Source organism: Protomyctophum bolini (assembly GCF_963924005.1).
Source record: "Protomyctophum bolini genome assembly, chromosome: 12".
NCBI lineage: Eukaryota > Metazoa > Chordata > Actinopteri > Myctophiformes > Myctophidae > Protomyctophum > Protomyctophum bolini.
In genome coordinates this window covers 17153347-17174520 of record NC_137873.1, presented here as the reverse complement: position 1 = coordinate 17174520, position 21174 = coordinate 17153347, and the positions used below count along the sequence as shown (strand labels likewise).

At 44.5% G+C, this 21174-nt stretch overlaps 2 protein-coding genes across 13 annotated transcripts in view; both read left to right on the top strand.

Annotated features, from left to right (window-relative positions):
- The window catches only part of dlg1b (discs large MAGUK scaffold protein 1b), a 136575-nt gene extending 124960 nt beyond the window's left edge, over positions 1–11615 (top strand). For 8 of the 12 annotated variants that reach the window (XM_080778288.1, XM_080778286.1, XM_080778285.1 and 5 more), the window contains 8 exons: positions 719–818; positions 3468–3509; positions 6349–6399; positions 7272–7373; positions 8030–8202; positions 9197–9306; positions 9636–9727; positions 10578–11615. In XM_080778288.1, the coding sequence (XP_080634414.1) occupies positions 719–818; positions 3468–3509; positions 6349–6399; positions 7272–7373; positions 8030–8202; positions 9197–9306; positions 9636–9727; positions 10578–10684 (777 nt within the window). In that variant the 3' untranslated portion in view covers positions 10685–11615. Of the gene's footprint in view, positions 1–718; positions 819–1533; positions 1568–3467; positions 3510–6348; positions 6400–7271; positions 7374–8029; positions 8203–9196; positions 9307–9635; positions 9728–10577 lie in introns of all 12 variants that reach the window. The other 4 variants (XM_080778280.1, XM_080778284.1, XM_080778279.1 and 1 more) reach the window with 2 other exon arrangements.
- Positions 11616–17167: 5552 nt separating this feature from the next.
- Positions 17168–19114, top strand: LOC308326112 (protein mono-ADP-ribosyltransferase PARP8-like; the record flags this gene model as incomplete). The annotated part of the gene is made up of 1 exon (XM_080778920.1): positions 17168–19114. Exon 1 carries the CDS (start codon positions 17171–17173, stop codon positions 19112–19114), a length of 1944 nt encoding a protein of 647 aa, XP_080635046.1. The 5' UTR covers positions 17168–17170.
- Positions 19115–21174: the final 2060 nt, after the last annotated feature.

Below are 21174 nucleotides of genomic sequence, written 5' to 3'. Positions count from 1 at the left end.
AGGTTTAGCTGAAAATAGCAGATCAACAAGCTTGTCTATTATATTGGCTATTTTCAGCAAAAGCTTTCCCCACCATAACAGACTATAGAGCCCTGAGGAAATCCGGTCAACCATATAGGGTTTAAGTGGTTAAAACAAAGCAAACGCCAACATGTTTCTTTTGACCTCAAGAAGTCTTCATCAGGGCGACAATTTTATCTATTTAATTTAATGGGAGTAAGGAGACCAACCCAGTGTCACTTTTCACTTTAGTTTTAGTCAGTAGGCAAAACTGTTCCAACTTTCATTGCAAAAGGGCTGTGGGGAAATGAGTAAAAATGCTTTTGAAGAAATAGAAACCCAACTTCACCCAACTATATAGCTTGTGAAATCATAACATACAAAAAACATAGTCTTTGCCACTACATACAGGTAGATCTGCTAAATTAGCTATTTTATGTATTTTTTATTAAAAACAAAATTATAACTTTTGGAAAGTTAGGGACACCAGGGTTAAAGGTGGTTAATTGTTGGTTCACTACAAACATTTGGGCTACTAGCCACAGACTTGGATGGGAGGGGGCGGCGGGCGACGTAACTCGGGGCCGGTACGAGGGTTCTTTTTTCATCGTCTTCTCCATTATTATCTTCATCAAGATTCCTTCACCTTCCTCCTCCTCCTCCCTATCACCTACCCCCCCCACCACCTCCTGCCCCACCTGTGTTCCCTCCTTCTCAGCAGTCACTCAGTGACAAGCGTAAAAAGAACCTCTTTTCCCGAAAGTTTCCTTTCTACAAGAGCAAGGAGGCCAGCGAACAGGACACCAGCGATGTGGACCGTAAGTAATGTCCCCCCCCCCCCCCTCCCGGTATCCCAGCGGTATCCCAGCGTTATCCCAGCCGGACCAGACAGACAGTGTAGAGGGGTGGGGTGGGGTGAGGGGGGTTATAGGGAGGGTCGGAGCGGTCGGTGAGTCGGTCCAAAAGATCATTGGTTCGGCAGTGACAGGAAGCGGAGTGTGGTCGACGTACCTAATGGAACACACACATGTTGTCACGGCAACAGGGCCGGTCTCGGTTCTACCAGAACATAATCTGATGTACTGTAGGTATGTGAAGGGGGTATAGCCTATAAAATAAAAGGTATTCTGATAGTAATCATGCATGTAGATGATATATATATATATATATGTAGATGATATATCATCTCACCCACTTCAATGCCATTCCGGGTAGTTTAGTGCCTTGCCCAAGGGCACTTCAACAGAACAATGGTCTTTGCAGGGATCAAACCTGCGATCATTTGACAACACTCACTGTATTTCTAGCCACGCCCCTTCCTACTTTATAACAACATTATCGGCCCTGTTGCCCTGTCCTGGGTGTGTCCACTGGGGGACGACACCAGCAGTCCCCTCTGCTGCTCTCTCTCTCTCTCTCTCTCTCTCTCTCTCTCTCTCTCTCTCTCTCTCTCTCTCTCGTAGTAATGTTGTTGTCGTCCGGCGGTTGTTTTGTTCTTGTCGTTTGTCTGGCTCTCTGCTGATCGCTCCACAGGACAACTCTGATGACATGCTCTCTAAAGGATACAGTAAGTCCCCCTGCAGCCTCAAACCCCCCCACCCCACCCCACCCCACCCTGGCCCCAAACCCCACCCTACCCTAGCCTCAAACCCAACCCCACCCTGGTCCCTGGCTCCCCACCCCACCCTGGGCCCACCCCCACCCCACCCTGGCTCCCAGTCCCCACCCCCGCCCTAAACCCCCCACCCTGGTCCCTGGCCCCCCACCCTGGAACCCTGGCTCCCAGTCCCCAACCCCACCCTGGCCACACCTGCCCTGTGTCCTTCAGGAACTTCTGTTTTAGCTAGCCATGCTAAAATACGTAGGCTATATGGTAAGGACATGTTATTATGAGACTATGGACAGTCACATAGGGTGTTAAACAATGAGCTTTGTTCACCTGATGAAAGTTTAGCCTATCTATGTATTTGAGCCTATCTGTATGATTACCAGCATGGTACTCTGCTCGGCTGAATTCTGATCAATCTGAGGGCTGTTATTTCTCCATGGCAGACTGACACTATGAACAACAGACCCCATGGAGACGGCAAACCTGAATCAATATGTTTTTTCTTGTTTTCTTTAGTTTTTTATTCAACATGGCAGCCATGTAAACACGTAGTACATTGATTGATTGATTGATTTATTAATTCGTTTTTTAGACAAATGACAGCAACAGAGTACAGTCAAACATTTGGGCCCTCATTTCGTCAGTGCTAAACCCCTTATCCCTAATGCTATCCTATTTTGAAAAACCAGCCGATCTACATCAACACGTTGATCTTCTAGATCGGCTATTTGAACTATTCCATTTAGGCCCTACACAGACTGAAGCTTATCTTGTATGCATAAAACCTCTCCCGGTCAAGCAGGATGGCCATTCAGCAAAACAAAAAAAAAGTATTCCGCAAAAGAAATATGGTAAAAATACTTGGGCAATGTGTTGTGAGATTGGCTATTTTTCCTGTTTGATACGGAGTGGCTAAAAGTGCTGCCGAAGTGCAACGTCCTTGTGTGTGTTGATTCGTTAGAAGAATAGTTGTAGGCAGAAGAACCTGCTGGACACACAGCCTCAAATGTACTGCATACATACTGCATACACACACACACACACACACACACACACACAGACAGACACAAACACACACACACACACACACACACACACACACACACACACACACACACACACAGACACAAACACACACAGTCAACAAAGTTTGTCTCATTCCATAGTCCACCCTGTCCATCTGTCTTTCTGTCTCCTCAAAATAATGTCTGTGTGTCCTGTCTTGTCCTTTGTGGCGAATTCCGTTCCACTGTGCATCTCTCTCTCTCTCTCTCTCTCTCTCTCTCTCTGTGCGTGTATAGTGCTGTGGTAAGTGTGTGTGTAGACATCTGCACTGGTCCAGGACCAGCATGGGGAACAAGGAAGCTTCACTGATCAACTCACTTTTGTCACTTTAGCAACAGAGCCCTGATCAGAGTTTTAATCAGTCAACTTGAGCTCTATGCGTGGGTGTGTGTGAAAATGAGATGTCTGATTCAAGTTGATTTTCATTTGTTTTCTCTTGGGTGTATGGTGTTAATTATATTAAATGTCCTTTGTGTTATTTTGTCGTTAATTGTTATTATTAGTATGATGTTATTAACCACTTCCCACAATTCCTATAGCCTAGTTTATACTTTAGCTATTCTAAAATGGCTTGTAAGATAAGACATTTATGTCAATTTCATTAAAATATTTGATTTTTTTTCCTGTATTAATAATTTGTAACGTGTCAATAAAAACCGTGACACCTGGGTTAAAGTGGTTAATAATCAGTGATGTTGTGCTGTAGTAGGACACCATGTGACTGTGTGTCCAGTGTTGTCTCAAAGGATTGTGGGTGTTGTAGTGTTCTGACCCTGTTGTGTTGTGATTGCAGAACATGTGACGTCTAACGCCAGCGATAGTGAGAGTAGTTACCGTAAGTCTCCCAACAACCACGTCTCTGGCTTCCACCTCACCGCCGATACGAATATACTGCCTCCATTAATTTCCTTCATCTTAATTTCGTCGTCCGGCTAACTAAAGTTTTTGAGTTTTTTTTTTTTTTTTTATCAATGCTATTGAACACCCTTTACGTCTGTGTGTTGGTTAAAAAAACATTGAAGCAATGAACAGCATTAAAAAGCTGACAAAACCAGCCAACTCCATTGGACCTTAATATAAACTTTCGACTAAACCAGCTAACTCCACCCCCCCCATGCATGAGGGATCTCATGCAAGTAATTGACAATATAATAAAGTCACAATAACAAACTTTGATGAGGCAGTATTGCTTTGTCTAATAAAAATATTTATCTCCGCTTTCGGGCAGAAACCAGCTAACTTCAAAACATTTATGTTTCAGAGAAAAAAAAGGAAAGATTATAATATATACATATTTATTTATTTTCTTCTGAAAAATAATTTTTTGAAGTTAGCTGGTTTCTGCCTGAAAGCGGAGATAAATATATTTTTACACCATGATTACCTCCCAGAACCGGCTTACACTGAATGTAGCTTAACAGCTAGCTATCTGGATGGCTTGCGTACCTACATAACTTTACTTGATTCTTCTAACTCACTGTTGATTGCTTATCGCTGACTGGGAAATAACTGCATGATGCCCTCACCTCGCACACAGCTATGTCCAACACCTCGCACCACGCACACAGCTACCTATGTCCAACACCTCGCACCACGCACACATCTACCTATGTCCAACACCTCGCACCACGCACACAGCTACCTATGTCCAACACCTCGCACCACGCACACAGCTACCTATGTCCAACACCTTGCACCACGCACACAGCTACCTATGTCCAACACCTCGCACCACACACACAGCTACCTATGTCCAACACCACGCACACAGCTACCTATGTCCAACACCTCGCACCACGCACACAGCTACCTATGTCCAACACCTCGCACCACGCACACAGCTACCTATGTCCAACACCTCGCACCACACACAGCTATGTCCAACACCTCGCACCACGCACACAGCTATGTCCAATACCTCGCACCACGCACACAACTATGTCCAACACCTCGCACCACGCACACAGCTATGTCCAACACCTCGCACCACGCACACAGCTATGTCCAACACCTCGCACCACACACAGCTATGTCCAACACCTCGCACCACGCACACACCTATGTCCAACACCTCGCACCACGCACACACCTATGTCCAACACCTCACACCACGCACACACCTATGTCCAACACCTCGCACCACGCACACAACTATGTCCAACACCTCGCACCATGCACGCACACACCTATGTCCAACACCTCGCACCACGCACACAGCTATGTCCAACACCTCGCACCACGCACACAGCTATGTCCAACACCTCGCACCACGCACACAGCTACCTATGTCCAACACCTCGCACCACACACAGCTATGTCCAACACCTCGCACCACGCACACACCTATGTCCAACACCTCGCACCACGCACACAGCTATGTCCAACACCTCGCACCACGCACACAGCTATGTCCAACATCCTTGCAGCTTCGTCCCTATCTGCTTTGAGAAAGACTGTGTCTATTAAAGGCGGGTTATGTTGATGTGCACTGAGGTGTGTGTGTGTGTGTGTGTGTGTGTTAGGGATGGAACGATATGAAAATTACATGTCACGATTATTGTGGCAAAAATAATAGCAATTCATTATGCACTTGAACCCCCAGTATCACTATTCTGGGGGGAACGTTTGCCCAAAATAGCCCCAATCTACAAGCTCACGCAAGCTTGTAGACCTGTTATTTTTGGCCAATCGATGTGTGTATAGTGAAATAATAAGTATATATGTTATTAAAATGATTACAAATATTAATATTTTATAAAATGTACCTAAGTGAAAAGTGAAACTCCCCATTTCCTCTGTTTGTCTTCATTCGGCATCCATACTTGTACTCTTTCCTGTTCATTAGCTATAGTCGAAATGTCTCCATAATCTAAGTCCTTCCAGGTGTTGAAACCAGGGGTCATCAATATGTCCGTACACAGACAAATGTGTCCGTGGCAAATGTCTGTTTCTCCTTTTCCACACACCATTATAATGTTTTTATTTTGATCATAAGACCCAATTACTGAATGTCAAGTCTCCAGGTTTTCTTCATATGTGACCAGATTTGATTGAGAGCCTGCCATTGTGTAACTTCCAGCTGTTCACCAGAGGAGAAAAACTACATTTAAATTATATTTAATCCGAAATGAGTTAATAGCACAGGCAGATCGACCCATACTAGAGCATGTCTGAAATAAGTGTCAGAGCTGAAATCGACATGTAAATATGAAATAAATGCTTAAACATGTAGCTAGGTGTAATGCTAGAGACCACAGAAGTGAACTTTTCAAGCCTGTTTTCTCAACTCGCTGTTTCCTGCAAGACATTACTCTATAAGCCATATCTCCAAAACTGGTGGGTCAAACTGAACAACCAATATGTCAATTTGAAGCTATGATTCCCTGCTTTCATATGACACGAAAAGTCCACTTGTACTAGTTATTCTCAAATGTGTTATTTGCAAGGACCCCCTCACGGTTGCATTTGTACACTCAGAGTTACAGACCTGTTCTGGTCATTGAGGGCTAACTCTGTATGTCCGTTGCGAGAAAAAAATTTGAATTTTGACTCCACCACAAGCCCTGAGGATGACCCCTGGTTGAAACGTCTCCATATGAACGGCTGCGCTGTGCTCGTTTCCCTGTGTGAACAACTTCCTCTTCTTCCTCTGTGGTGCTCCGTGGCGCCTCTAGGTGGCCAGGAGGAATACGTCATCTCCTATGAACCCGTCAGCCAGCAGGAAGGTGAGTCTGACCCTTGACCCCTGCTCTGTGAGAAACTATGTGTCTGTTCTTAGAGGGTCAATACGCCATTGGCACCACGACTGTCAGATGTGTTTGCGTCGTGTGGAAACCTCATATGTCCAATATGTTCACATTTTGCCCCGCTATGATAGGGCCCCACCAACTATTTATTATATTATATTTTTGTGTAAAGTCATGATGGAATATTGAAGAAGAGTACCTCAAGTTGCCATGTATTGCTCTACTTCAATATTTTTTGATGAGAAATAATTTGTATGGAATATTTTACATTGGGTAAAATATACCCGTTAAGTAAATGTACTTAGTTACTTTCCACCACCAGTTTGTCATTGTGTTGCGTTCCAGTGAACTACACACGTCCTGGCATGTTGTTGATGTAGTTTGTTGTGTTCCAGTGAACTACACCCGTCCTGGCATGTTGTTGATGTAGTTTGTTGTGTTCCAGTGAACTACACCCGTCCTGGCATGTTGTTGATGTAGTTTGTTGTGTTCCAGTGAACTACACCCGTCCTGGCATGTTGTTGATGTAGTTTGTTGTGTTCCAGTGAACTACACCCGTCCTGGCATGTTGTTGATGTAGTTTGTGAACTACACCCGTCCTGGCATGTTGTTGATGTAGTTTGTGAACTACACCCGTCCTGGCATGATGTTGATGTAGTTTGTTGTGTTCCAGTGAACTACACCCGTCCTGGCATGTTGTTGATGTAGTTTGTTGTGTTCCAGTGAACTACACCCGTCCTGGCATGTTGTTGATGTAGTTTGTGAACTACACCCGTCCTGGCATGTTGTTGATGTAGTTTGTGAACTACACCCGTCCTGGCATGATGTTGATGTAGTTTGTTGTGTTCCAGTGAACTACACCCGTCCCGTCATCATCCTGGGCCCTATGAAGGACAGGATCAACGATGACCTCATCTCGGAGTTCCCCGACAAGTTTGGCTCCTGTGTCCCACGTGAGTCCCGCCGGTTTCGTGACATTAATTTTCATTGATTTTTTTGTTTGTTTTTCTTTTGGGTTTTATAACCTCAATTACACCCAAACAACCTGAACATTCAGTGGATTTTCGGTGGTCTGGGGTTTTCTCTGTGTGTTCCGAAGCCTTTTGAGCTACGATAAAAACATAACAATTTGCCAGCAGATGTCACTGTTGGGGATTTGTCTGTCAATCCATTGGGATTTGTGGACGGTGATATTACAGTCCACAGGCAGATCAGAGTGCCTGTTCAGGTTTTTGGGGTGCAATTGAAAACCTAAAAAATCTGCAGTGAGTGGTACTGTACTGTACTGTACTGTACTGTACTGTACTGTACTGTACAAGCCCTCCTCCCTGGCCTGTGTATGTGTCTGTGTGTTAGGCTGTGCAACAGTGACACTTGGTGGTGAACAAACGCTATGTTCGTGCTTGGACAGACAGACCCAGGGACACACATAGCTGTATAATTACGCAATAATACATGTCAAATAATGGATGGTAATCGATGGTGACAAGGTCATTCCCCATTTTGGTGGCAGACTGAGAGCAGTGTAGAATGATAACTTTCCCATGTTTGTTCTAAACTCCATCGTGTGTGTGTGTGTGTGTGTGTGTGTGTGTGTGTGTGTGTCCAGACACAACGCGTCCTAAGCGCGACTACGAGGTGGACGCCAGGGACTACCACTTTGTGGTGTCCAGGGAGCAGATGGAGAAGGACATCCAGGAGCACAAGTTCATCGAGGCGGGCCAGTACAACAACCACCTGTACGGGACCAGCGTCCAGTCGGTGCGAGAGGTGGCAGAGAAGGTACGATGGCATTCAGTTCTTCTGTCATAGAACAGCGGAGCAGCATTGTTTGACCAGCTGAGAGGCTGTCACAGGCATCGAAACATATGTATTCCATCCTAAAATGTTAATATAAAACTGTATGTATATATGTAAAAAAAGAAAAGAAAAAAAGGAATAGGCCTACATCAGCGATGTGTCTTTGTGTCATATGAAATTGGTAGGAGATTACCAACTTTAGGCTACAAGCAATTAAAATTGCGCAATTAAAACAATGTTGCAAGTTTCGATGCTTCCATTTAAACAGTGTTTTCTGTTTTGCATGAGCACATACCGTATGCGAGGATTTGTGCTGCCTGTGCTGGAATCCCCCTTTCTCGAGTTACATCTCGTCGTTTTAAGGATAAACCCAACGGGTCGCTCGAATGCCAAATGTGCCGTGCCAGCGCAAGTGCAGGGGAGTCGAGGAGACAGCATCGGAGATAGGCTAAACCCAGCCAGCCCACCAGTGCCATGTACACTAGGCTGGTTTAGGCAGCACATTTCATATAATTGACAGTTGACAGCCCAGCCACTGCAACGACTCGCGAGGCAAGTTACGTCATAAACGTGCATGGTCATGGTGTTGGGGACGGACCACCGACCACAGTGATAGAGACAGACAGACAGACAGGAGGGAGGAGATGCACCTATTTGCAAAACAGCAGCGTGTGTGCGCGCCTATTTGTTATTTAATTCATGGTTCACAGGTTCAGGTTTTCGTTCACTAATATATTTTTTGGGGGGCGGGGGGTAACTATGGTTACCATGCGTTTGGTCGTATTGCAGTTGTGCATGTCGCAAAAACGAGGGCGAGGCTTGATTTCATAGGGCGTGCCAGATTGATTTCAGCCGTCACATTTATCACTGCTATGAATGAAATTAAGGAAGCCACCTTATCTCTCTCTAAATGGCGACACCATGAAGAGACTGCAGTTAACTTGATGATGATGAATGATGTTATTGTTTATTTCAGGGTAAACATTGCATCCTGGACGTATCTGGTAACGCCATAAAGAGGCTGCAGTTGGCACAGCTGCATCCCATCGCTGTCTTCATCAAACCCAAGTCTGTAGAGAACATCATGTGAGCCCTCGCTATGTTTATAATGTGCACGCATGCACACAAACCCACACACAAATATCGTCTTTGTCGGGTGGAAACCTCATATGTCCAAAACTGTTACTTTTCAGGATTCAACTTCAAAAGCATCAAAAGTAGCAGATGTTCGCGGATCTGCTACATTTGATGCTTTTGTGTGACACTGAAGTATGATTAAGCAGGGCGTTAATGATGAAATAAAACGACAATAAGTTAGCATATGGAGATAAGAGGTTTCCATGTATACGGTGTGTCCATGGTTATGTGACGTACAGTGCTCTCTGGGGGGATTCTAACCTGCGATGGCGTTTCAGGGAGATGAACAAGAGGCTATCGGAGGAGCAGGGCAGGAAAACCTTTGACAGAGCAACCAAGCTGGAGCAGGAGTTCACCGAGCATTTTACAGGTAACACCCCAACACCTCCTATCATATTTCATTAAATATTGTACTTTTACTCCACTACATTTAATTGAATCGCCATCGTTAACTAACTATTAACCGCTGGTTCTCCCACGGTGCAGCCATCGTTAACTATTAACTGCTGGTTCTCCCACGGTGCAGCCATCGTTAACTATTAACTGCTGGTTCTCCCACGGTGCAGCCATCGTTAACTATTAACTGCTGGTTCTCCCACGGTGCAGCCATCGTTAACTAACTATTAACTGCTGGTTCTCCCACGGTGCAGCCATCGTTAACTATTAACTGCTGGTTCTCCCACGGTGCAGCCATCGTTAACTAACTATTAACCGCTGGTTCTCCCACGGTGCAGCCATCGTTAACTATTAACTGCTGGTTCTCCCACGGTGCAGCCATCGTTAACTATTAACTGCTGGTTCTCCCACGGTGCAGCCATCGTTAACTAACTATTAACCGCTGGTTCTCCCACGGTGCAGCCATCGTTAACTAACTATTAGTGCAGCCACCGTTAACTAACTATTGACCGCTGGTTCTCCCACGGTGCAGCCATCGTTAACTAACTATTAACCGCTGGTTCTCCCACGGTGCAGCCATCGTTAACTAACTATTAACTGCTGGTTCTCCCACGGTGCAGCCATCGTTAACTATTAACTGCTGGTTCTCCCACAGTGCAGCCATCGTTAACTAACTAACTGTTGGTTCTCCCACGGTGCAGCCATCGTTAACTAACTAACTGTTGGTTCTCCCACGGTGCAGCCATCGTTAACTAACTAACTGTTGGTTCTCCCACGGTGCAGCCATCGTTAACTAACTAACTGTTGGTTCTCCCACGGTGCAGCCATCGTGCAGGGCGACACGTTGGAGGAGATCTACGAGGAGGTGAAGCAGATCATCGAGGATCAGTCTGGCCCGTTCATCTGGGTGATCTCCAAGGAGAAGTTATGAAGAGAGAGAGAGGAGGAGGAGGAGGCGTTCCACTCCTCCCTTCATCCATCCATCCATTCATCCATCCATCCAGCCCTCCCTGTCTCCTCTCTATTTATATGATTTGGTTTGTTGTTTCTTCTTTTTTCCCCCTTTTTTTTTACAGCCACGCACCGCACAGGTCGCTCACCGGCTGTTAACTGGGATTTATTTTCATCCCAGTCTTGTTTTAAGAACACTCAAACTGGCAGTCGCCCCCTCCCTCCCCCTTCCCCACCCCCACCTCACATACTATCAATATGAACTCTCCACCAGGTTTCTCACTGCTAGGACTAAGACTGGTTCTCAAACCTTTTTATATATTTTTTTCACGGACCCCCAAGTTCTGTATCCATTAGGGCCTGCGGACGCCCATAACTCTGAGAGCATGTGCAGATGGAACCGGTTCTCCATCGGACTCTTTCAGAGTCACAGACCTGTAAGGGTTCCGTTTCGTTCCTTACTATCAGTCGTTTAGCTGGGGACCCCCTGGAACCCCTGCTGGGGATCCCCAGACCCCACATGACTAAAGGGTTGGGTTTTTATTTTTTGGTTGACCCAGAAGTGGTTGGTTTAACCGTATAGAAGTCGATCAATCCCCCCACATCCCCTTCCATTTCTTTTTTTTAAACCACCCCGATGCTAAGGAGGCGGGGCCAGATGATGATGAGCAGGCGGGGCGGAGCCAAGACAAGACCAGCGAAAGAAGCACACGACAACGCCGGGGTTTTCAAGGCGACGTTAACGAATTAAAAATAATAATAATTTCACAAAAAAAGCAAACGGTACAAGTTCCTTAATGTTTAAGGGAGGAGAACTTTTGTGAGGAGGAAAGTGTCCGTGGAGAGAGGAGAAGTACGTCCTTATGTAAAGCGATAATATTTTTCTTCTTCTTTTTTTCCTTCTTTTTTTTGGGGGGTGGGGGGGGGGTGAAGACTCGATGGCAGGTTGGGGTGGGGGGGGGGGGGGGTGTTCAGTCTCAGGCATTTTTGGGTGAGGGGTTCACAAGGAAGGCACGAGACACAAAGCAAAACTTTGCACGTTGTAGCTTTAAGACTTAAGAGCATGTCTCCTTCTTATTTTTTAGAAACCTTTATTCTGTCTCGTATTCTCCCCGTCTTTCAGCCTATACCTTCAGCAGCGGCTAATGATAGCCTGTCATTTTGCTGGGGACCCCCTGGAACTCCCTCAAGGACCCCTGGGGGTTCCCAGACCCCACTTTGAGAACCACTTGCCTATGGGGCAGCCATTCTCAATCTGTACGCCGTGAGGGTGTGGCAAGTGGGTCTCTAAATATTCTGCAAAACACTACGATTTTAACAATGAATATAAACCACGTAAACCCCATTATGTTGTTAGAGCGGAACCATGTTGATTTCGTCTGCTAAATCTATGAGAGAAAAACGACGACCAGCTTATTTCACTGACGAAAACAAAATGAAAACAAACTCAAAACTAAAGCTAGGATGACTAAAACTATGACTAAATATATTGTCAATTTCGTCAACAAATAAAAACTAGACAAAAATTATCCATTAGAACTAAAACAAGTCATCCTGGGTCAAGGTGCCACATGGGTGTCACAGGCCAAAAATTACTGATCTACAAGCTCACTAATCGGCTATTTCGTCAGGGTTGGTCCCACCTTTCACGTTTCTCAAGTTAGGAGAGATGAAGTCCGATTTGTCAAAATGCTGGATCACAGCCCCTCTAGAAGCCATGGCATTCCAACGCACCACGAGCAGGTGGGTCCACCCATTGTGTCAACACAACACGGCTGCCGCGGCACGTTGTCAGATGGGTGGACCGAACCGAATGATGTTCCACATCAGCTGGTTTGTGGCTGATATTTTTCAAACAGCACCTCTTTGTTCAATGACTATCCATCTCTTTATTTGACTTCTGTTCATATTATTTGATTCTAAAACATTTTATTTTATTTCTTTCCAAGAGTAATTTTTACAAAAGAGACAGAAGGAACTGCCATGTGTAGGAGTCCATAGGCGACGTCAAAGAGAGACGCAGAACAATGGAGAAGACCATTATGTACAATGAGATTTTAACAGACATTTAACCCTCCGTAAACTGCCTATTTTGTTATAATAAAAAAGAAAAATCTATATTGAACTTTACTTAAGCACTACTACTTACGGGAGTTATTTTCTTTGCATTGTTAATCGTTAATGAAATAGAAAAACTATAAAGATATTTGAATATGAATATATATATATTTTTTCTTTTACTTTTATCACCACCTCCTCTGTCTTTTAATTTTCTTTTTTAAGCATAATAATAAAAACTTAACAAGAATGTGGTTGTCTGGTGTGTAAGTGTTGTGTCCTCTGGCCTCGACTAGACCAGGAAACTCACTCTTTTTCATATTAAGCACCCTGAGTGCTTGATATCGTCGCTGCCGGTATCTAAATTTTTCAATTTTATTTTTTTAACCCTAGAACACTGATTTTCACCCGGACGATTATATTTTTGCAATTTTCATAATGTTGCTGATGTCTGAGGTGGGTGGGTCTTTCAGTACCTTCATGATCCTCAGTGACATCATAGAAGGTAGGTTTGTTTCCCGTTTCCCTGCCCACATCCCTGTCTTTTCGGGTGAATTTCACCCGTTTAGTGTGATAGAGAAAAATCCAATACAGTACACCCACAATGGACTTTTTTATTTGTTTTTTTCACTGGACAATTCTCACATGTCTTAGGAATGGATGGACCAAAGGATAAGTTCTCAACTTAATTTCTCTCTTTTTTTGGAATATTTAAAAAATAATATGCACGTTTTCACTGATTTTGCCCCCCATGATAGGGCATATTTTTTTGTTTTTTTTGTGAAAAGTCATGAGGAAATATTGAAGAAGAGTACCTCAAGTTGCCATGTATTGCTGTACTGCAATATATTTTGATGAGAAATATTTTTTATGGAATATTTTATATTGGGTCAAATATACCTCTGTTTAGTGATGTTTAGTGTTCTTGGGTTAAATAAATAAATCAGTGCTATTGAACACCCTTTTCGTCTGTGTGGGTTTTGCAAATATTGAACCATGAAAAGTCCTCAAACTGTTCACCCAAGTCCACCCAAACCACCCAATTCCAACTTTGGATATAGCTGTTCCCCCCCCCCCCCCCCCCCCCACTATTGATTAGAATGACGATGTCAACAGCAGACAAAGAAGGTGTTGTATTCCAAGCAACAAAATGATGTGCTTGTTATGGCATTGTTACCTCAATGACCGGTGCAAGGGTGAAGGCACCCTATGGCAACGATGGGGACATTACATGTAAAATGACGACACTCTGCTCTCTGCCACCGACATCACAGGCCTTCAAGTACATACGTGAAGGGAGCCCATGTGACATCTGAAGGACGGCTCTTCAATCAGCCCAAATACTGATCCCACTGAGTATGGAGGGGTGGGAGAGGATTCAGGAATGAGGTTGAGTATACAAGTCATTAACTAGACTAGTGAATGGTTTATTCCCCACCCTCCTTTACAAAAACGAAGTACACCTGCAGACCTGTTGAACCTTCATTGGCCATTCATTACCTAATTATGCAAAGTTTAATTTTTGGCAACAATTTTATATTTCATACACTAGGCCTATGGATTATATTTCAATAATAAAAACACTATAGTATAAAATCACACCCGTGTGAAGTGAGTGGTGCAACTCTGTGTGGGGGTCCCCGGGGGTGCCATATATTGGGGTGCCATATATCTGCTAGTCCACTGTATTGTATCAAGTCCAGTCAACACAGCCATCTATCATGATATTCCAGAATTACACCTTTCTAGTTTTAGTTCTGATAACGGATGCGTGAAGCGTCATCGTACGACAGTGTCATTGTCACATTTTGACGTGTGCGTCTGTTTTTTCCCCCTTTTTCCCTCCTCTATGATGATTTCCTGTTTTTGGCTATATAGAATGCTACATGTTCATTTGGTGCCATCTAGTGGCTTCAAACCATTCCAGCACAGTTCGGACTGAAAAGTTAAATCCAAGGCTATCGCCTCTTCTATTCAGCTACACTCACCCACTTCTTCGGGAGTTCTGCGTCGGCGTACGGTGAAGCTTCACCACGCCACCCAGGTATGTTGTCGGCCCTCTTTCTCGGTAGCATATTCATTTGGTGTTTTTGAATCCTTGGGAATGTAAACATGGGCTCTTGTTGTTGTTCCAGTGGCTTCCCATGGCTTCGCTGCAGTGACGAGTCTGTGGGGGCCGGAGGGCCAGGGCCCCCATGAGGATTTTCGGGGAATTTCACCCAACCGCACTGAAGACAGTCAAGACACTGTCCAACACCACCCTCCCCTGGCTAAACCAGGCACGGGCCCCCATGAGGATTATGAACAAATCGTCCCTGCTTCGCTGTGTGAGGCACTACGACGGTATGCATCGTCCCTCATTAACGCGGTAGGTTCCATTGTGCTCTCGCTGTTCTTGCCTCAGTGAATTTTAGTTTTTAAGTATTAGTTTAACAAGGCCGTTTGTGCTTTTAGAGCCAGCACCACACGTGCTGCTTTGCTGGGAGTCCAAGTTGTTTGTCCATACTCCTCCACTCCATGCTGGCTGGAGGAAGAGTAACCTCCAGACAATAAGGAGTCCCCAAAGCAGCTATACGTCCAAAACCTTACTTGTATAGTTAATAGTTGATCTACAAGCTAACAACACCTCACAACACGAGGCATTGGGAGCTTGTAGATAATTATCTGTGGAACCGAGTCAAATGTAAAGCCTCAATTCCTACAATTGAAAGTGCTTGTCAGGGTGGGGGGATCCCCAGTTCAAATGTGATTATTTTGAGGGGTTGTGACCTGAAAAGGCTGCTGGGTTAGGTAATGGTTGCTAAGTAATTGTACCTACCCTACTAGAGGTTTATATAAATAGTTGTATTTATTCTAAAGTAATCAAACTCATTTTCAGTGTCGTCGAGTAATACATAGACAAAAGAAACATCACAATACATCAGAAGATCAGGAAAAGAAAAACAAATGGTAATCAAGTGAATTACATAGGTTTTACAAATAAAAAGCTAAGACAAAATTCAAAAAGATGTGTTAAAACCACTCAAGGGTACCAATGTGGTCAATTTTAATGACATTTGCAGGTCATTCCATGTATTAGGGCCACAGAACCTAAAGGCAGATCTACCAAGTTCAGAGTAACTTTTGGTATCTTATATTTGGGGAAATAACTTGACCGGGTGTGGTAGGGTTCAGAGTCCCATTTCAGGATGCTGATACCATCTGTTTCTATTTGCCCATTTGTCAAAGAAGCTTGCAACTTACAATGGGAAAGAGAATATACATAGGCAAGACATCCTCACACGTTGGGTGGTCTAGAATAGACCAGGGATGTCAAACCTGTGGCAGAAGCGGGGGAGATGGTAAGTTGACAAGAGTCAGAGTTAAGTTGCGTGCTATACTCAATATACTCAGCGCAAGTTGGCAGCTGACAGAGTGCATTTCTAGTTATTTATGTGTCCCTTTTATGCCCATATATGGAGTTCTTGTCAGGCATGCCCAAATATGGAGTCTATGCAGATGTCAGAACATGCCCATATATGGAGTTATTTGTCAGGCACGCCCAAATGTGGAGTCTATGTTCAGAGGCTTTTGTGCTGGTCCCGGACAACCGGCGATCAGACGGACTCAACACGGGACACTGTTTTCCCTGTGACGTGTAGAACGCGTGTGTCGAATTTGAAGTTGGTGGTGTGTGGATACATTCCATATGTTGATCTGACCTCATCACACACACAGAGACGTGGTGCATTTATAATAGGATAGAGCAGTGCCCGTTGGGCACTGGCCTACTTGGAACGTTGCAAGTTGGAAATGCAATGCATGCTCTAGTCTATACCAGTTATTATGTCCATATGGAGTTATTTGTCAGGCATGCCCAAATATGCAGTCCATGCAGATGTCACTTGTCAGAACATATTGTGATGTCAGAACAGGCCAGCTCCATATATGGAGATCTAGGGCCTCTTTCCAGAGCATGGGCAGAGGCCTTTTGTGGCGGTTCTGGACAACCGTGGATCCGACCGACTACAAATCGCACACACACACACAAAGACTTGCATTTATAGATACTAGACCGGTCACCGGTGCCCGGCTGTAGAGTACCGAGTCGGTTACGATGGAAGTTGGAGATCCATGCCCCACCCGGCTATGCAATACCCATTGTACCCGTGTCAGAGTACCCGTTCCACATCTGTCTGTGTCCCTTTATGCCCATATATGGATATTTCTGTATCTGTCTCTCTGTGTCCCTATATGGAGTTCTGTGTCAGTCATGCTCAAATATGGAGTGTGATGTCAGCGATATATGGATATATGGTTGACTCAAGACACCTGACAGTGTTTAAGAAGCTGAACGTGAAAGTTATTCAGTTTTGCTCCCAGTTATCTGTGAAAAAGGTCCTCCATGAACCCCTAAACATTTTATTTTATGAGGATGTGTTCAAGGCAAGAGCGTATACAAAAAGACGTTGATGTCGTCATTCAACGGTGCAAGACGGAGAACGAATGCCGTTTCACAGATTTCAGATATGCCGACACCACCTTCACATTTACGTACTCCCAGGGCTCCAAGTGGATTTCCTATTCTGTGAACGTTTCTGATGATTACCCAGACAACACCTATGTGTCCAACTCGGACAATGCTGACGACGTTTTGATCACAAGTGATCCAATTCCTGTTATTTTCCATCAGATTGCAGCAAAGATGAGGCTGAACAACGACACAGGAGAGTCTGGTCAGTGCCGTGATGCACCAGAAGATTCCGACGGAGATAATTACTCCGATGAGGTTTACTCTGAAGGAGAATGTGATTACTATGGCGGTCATGAGGAGAACGACGGTGATGAGATCCTCATACATCCGCAGCTGGAGGCAGACCTGCAATCCGTGAGGGATTTTAAAGGACCCGACGCAGTATCTCTCAGGGAATACGGATTCGATGATGTGGAGATTGAACTGTTCATTGACGTCAGTTTCCTAGACGAGGAAACCGCGCTGGCGTGGGGCGTGCTCCGTTGGGAGCCCGTAACAATACAGCTTAACTGCTCACAGATGCAATACATGAATGGGGCCGCCCCGAAGGTGGATGTTTACCAAGTATCCAAACTTAAAGACAGGTTTGGCCTGGGACATCAGCTGAAAAAGATCATGCAGGTGTTTGTCACCGAGCAGTGGCAGCCAGAGAGCAGTGAAAGGAAGGCTGCATGCCTCGCAGCTCCAACAGCGCCAAGCATGTTCAATTTCAACTTCGATCCCAAGTTAAATTCTGCCAAAGTTGTGCCAAAGAGAAACAGAGGTTTTCTTGTCCAGGCAATAGAGTTTGCAGAGCGGAGGATTCCAGTTCTGAATGAATTCTGCGTGATCTGTGATGAACCTCATGTGTTCATAAACGGACCCATGCTCAGGCCCTACGTGTGTCAAGGGGAGCTATGCATTTTTGCCTTCCAAACCCTGGGGGTGATGAATAAAGTAACTGATGTGATCGCAACTGGAGCTCAGGTTGTGGACCTGTTAGTGTCCATGGCTCGGGCTGCACTGGCATCAAACAGGAGAGATGACATATTTGACCCGTATCCCTCTGTGGTTGATCCGCAAAACCCACAGAAACTGGCTTTCGACCCGAAGAACAAGGAATATAATCGAGTGATAAAATCCCTTGAAAACCTTCCATGCATTGAAGAAATGACCCAGACCCCTCACTCTGAGATGAAGGACAAAATGGACATGGTTGACAAGTTGTCTCTCCCATTGCTACAATGGATCATATCCAGTAACAGGTCATACATTGCCAAACTTCCAGCAAACAAACAACTGGATGTAATGCAAACGCCACATCAATTCTTACTGCTTAGCAGTTCGCCCGCGAAAGAAACCATCTTCAGAGTTGCCAAAGAACAATATGGCAGCACCTTTGCTTTTCATGGATCACACATTGAGAACTGGCACTCTATTCTGAGGAACGGACTGGTTGTGGCTTCCAACACCAAACTTCAGGTGAATGGTGCTGTCCATGGGTCTGGGGTATATATCAGTCCCTTGTCCACCATATCCTTTAGCTACTCAGGGATTTACAATAATGAGCAACAAAAATCTACTTCGAATGACGAAAGTACAGCACAGAAGAATGGGAAAAGGTTCTTGCGTAGTCGTAATCTGAAGTGCATTGCCTTATGTGAAATCATAAAATCTCCTGACCTGCACAAGCATGGAGATATTTGGGTGGCTCCCAACGCAGACCATGTCTGTACCAGGTTTTTCTTCATCTACGAAGATGGGCAGGGGGGCGACCCGCAAATCAACACTCAAAAGGCTGAGACCTACAAGAAGATCCTTAAAATTGTCACCAGCCGACACCAGGCGACCAAGGCGTGATCGTGTCCTCGTGGACACCCGACACCCGCTCTGAGACAAGCTGGATGTTTGAGGCGGGGGCTAGAAAATATTTGAAAAATCAACTAAATGCTTATGGTCTTTGAAATACGGTGGGGAAAATCACTTCACATAAAAAAAATATATAGGCCTACCAGTAAGACGCCTAAGGGAGAGAAGCCCATTGCATCCGCCTCGTTGACAGCAGACCGCTGGGCGAGCGCTGGCGCTTTGGCATGGGGGGTCAGATCAACATGGAATGAATTCTGTACTGGCCATATAAGGAGCATGTCTTGAGTGTACAGGGTTTGATGAGGTCAGATCAACATATGGAATGTCAGAACAGGTCAGCTCCATATATTGAGATCTAAGGGTGGTAGCTGGAACATTCTCTTGAGTGTACAGGGTTCCGGGCCTGTTGAGAACCTACTATCACAATTAAGCCCATATATGGAGTTCCCTGATGTTGGCCAGCAACTCTACATCTGACCTCAAACCTCAAACCCTTAGATCTCCATATATGTCAGAACCTGTTCTGTATGTTGATCCTTCCCCATCCATCCTTCCTCTTCAATGTCTCCCTTTTGACACCTGTCCAATCAAACTCTAGACGGGCCCGCCCCAAAGTTATTAGTGCAGCCGCACCCGGCAGCCGGCGAAAACTAGAGTCGCATTTACATTTACTATGACATTAGGGATCTCCATACCTGATGATGTCACGTGATGTCACGAGACCTGGGCAGTGGGCACCATGGGGATTTTGAGAGACTGACTGACGGGAAATGTATGATTTCATAGTAAATGCGACCACAAGAAACTTGTTCTTTTCCCCCCAGGCTCATACATGGAAATACATGTGTGGTATATGGTGAATCATATAGCATATTTCATCACTACTTAATATGTAATGTTAAAACTAAACAAGAAGTTCTCTCTGACAAAGTCTGTTGACTCATGTGAAAATGTTCCTTCTGTTAGAGACCTGACTCAAAGACTCCTTATTTACCATAGTAAATAATGTTTACACTTGAACCAAAAGGCCTATTGTTCTAACCTTTTGAAGCTTGCTCCCCAATCTGGAATCCTCTGGTGACAGTCGGGCTAGAGAGAGACTTATATCTTTCACTGAATAGCTGTTTTCAACATTTACTTAGATGACTCTTAACAATCTTCTGTCATTATAGAATAATGAGAAGCGCTATGAAACTATTACTAGTGAGTGTATTTTGTACTGATTTAAAATGTACTATCAGACAGGATATTTTAATGATTATATTTTTCTTTACTGGGTTAAACTGTTCAATTTCATTTATTTCCGTTATGTTTAACTACGTTCTCATTGTACCTTTAATTCATCATTATTGTTTTATTTCAAAATTAGAACTCTGCTAAAGGTATAAATAATAAGATAGGACATGTTTTTGTTGACAGAGCCAGCCTCTCTCTCTACCGGAAATAGCTACTGACTTAGTCTCATTGGTCAAAAGTCAGGAAGCACCTATTTCATGAGAGGAGGGACCTTTCTTGTATTCACCTGTTTCCTAGGCTGTGTTTGTTCCACTTCCTGTCGATTTCATTGGATATCATTGGTCATCTGACCAGTTTCATTGGATTTCATTGGATCAAATCGACATGAAGTGGAACACACACAGCCTAGGAAACAGGTGAATTGACTAATTCAGAAACAGGTCTCATGGTCGCAGCTTACGTATTTCCTGTAGGCGGACTCGACGTAGATGCGGGGTTTAAACCCTCACCAGGCGCATCTCTTCTACTACAGTGAACGGTAGAGTGACTGATGTTAGTCTGCCTCAAACGTTACTCTTTTACCTGCTTTTTACTAACACTAACATTACAAAGATGCCCAGAACATCGAGATGAACCTGTGTAATTAATTTATGGCTGCTCCAACAGTAGTGGCAACATTCCAAAAAAAAAACGGAATGTCAAAATATCCACTGCGGTAGCTGAGTCAGACAAAGCAGTGAAAGGTCCTGAAAGATACATAACGTCAGTCTTACCCAATACCCAATCTTTCTGTTTTATGAACACAAGGCTGCTGT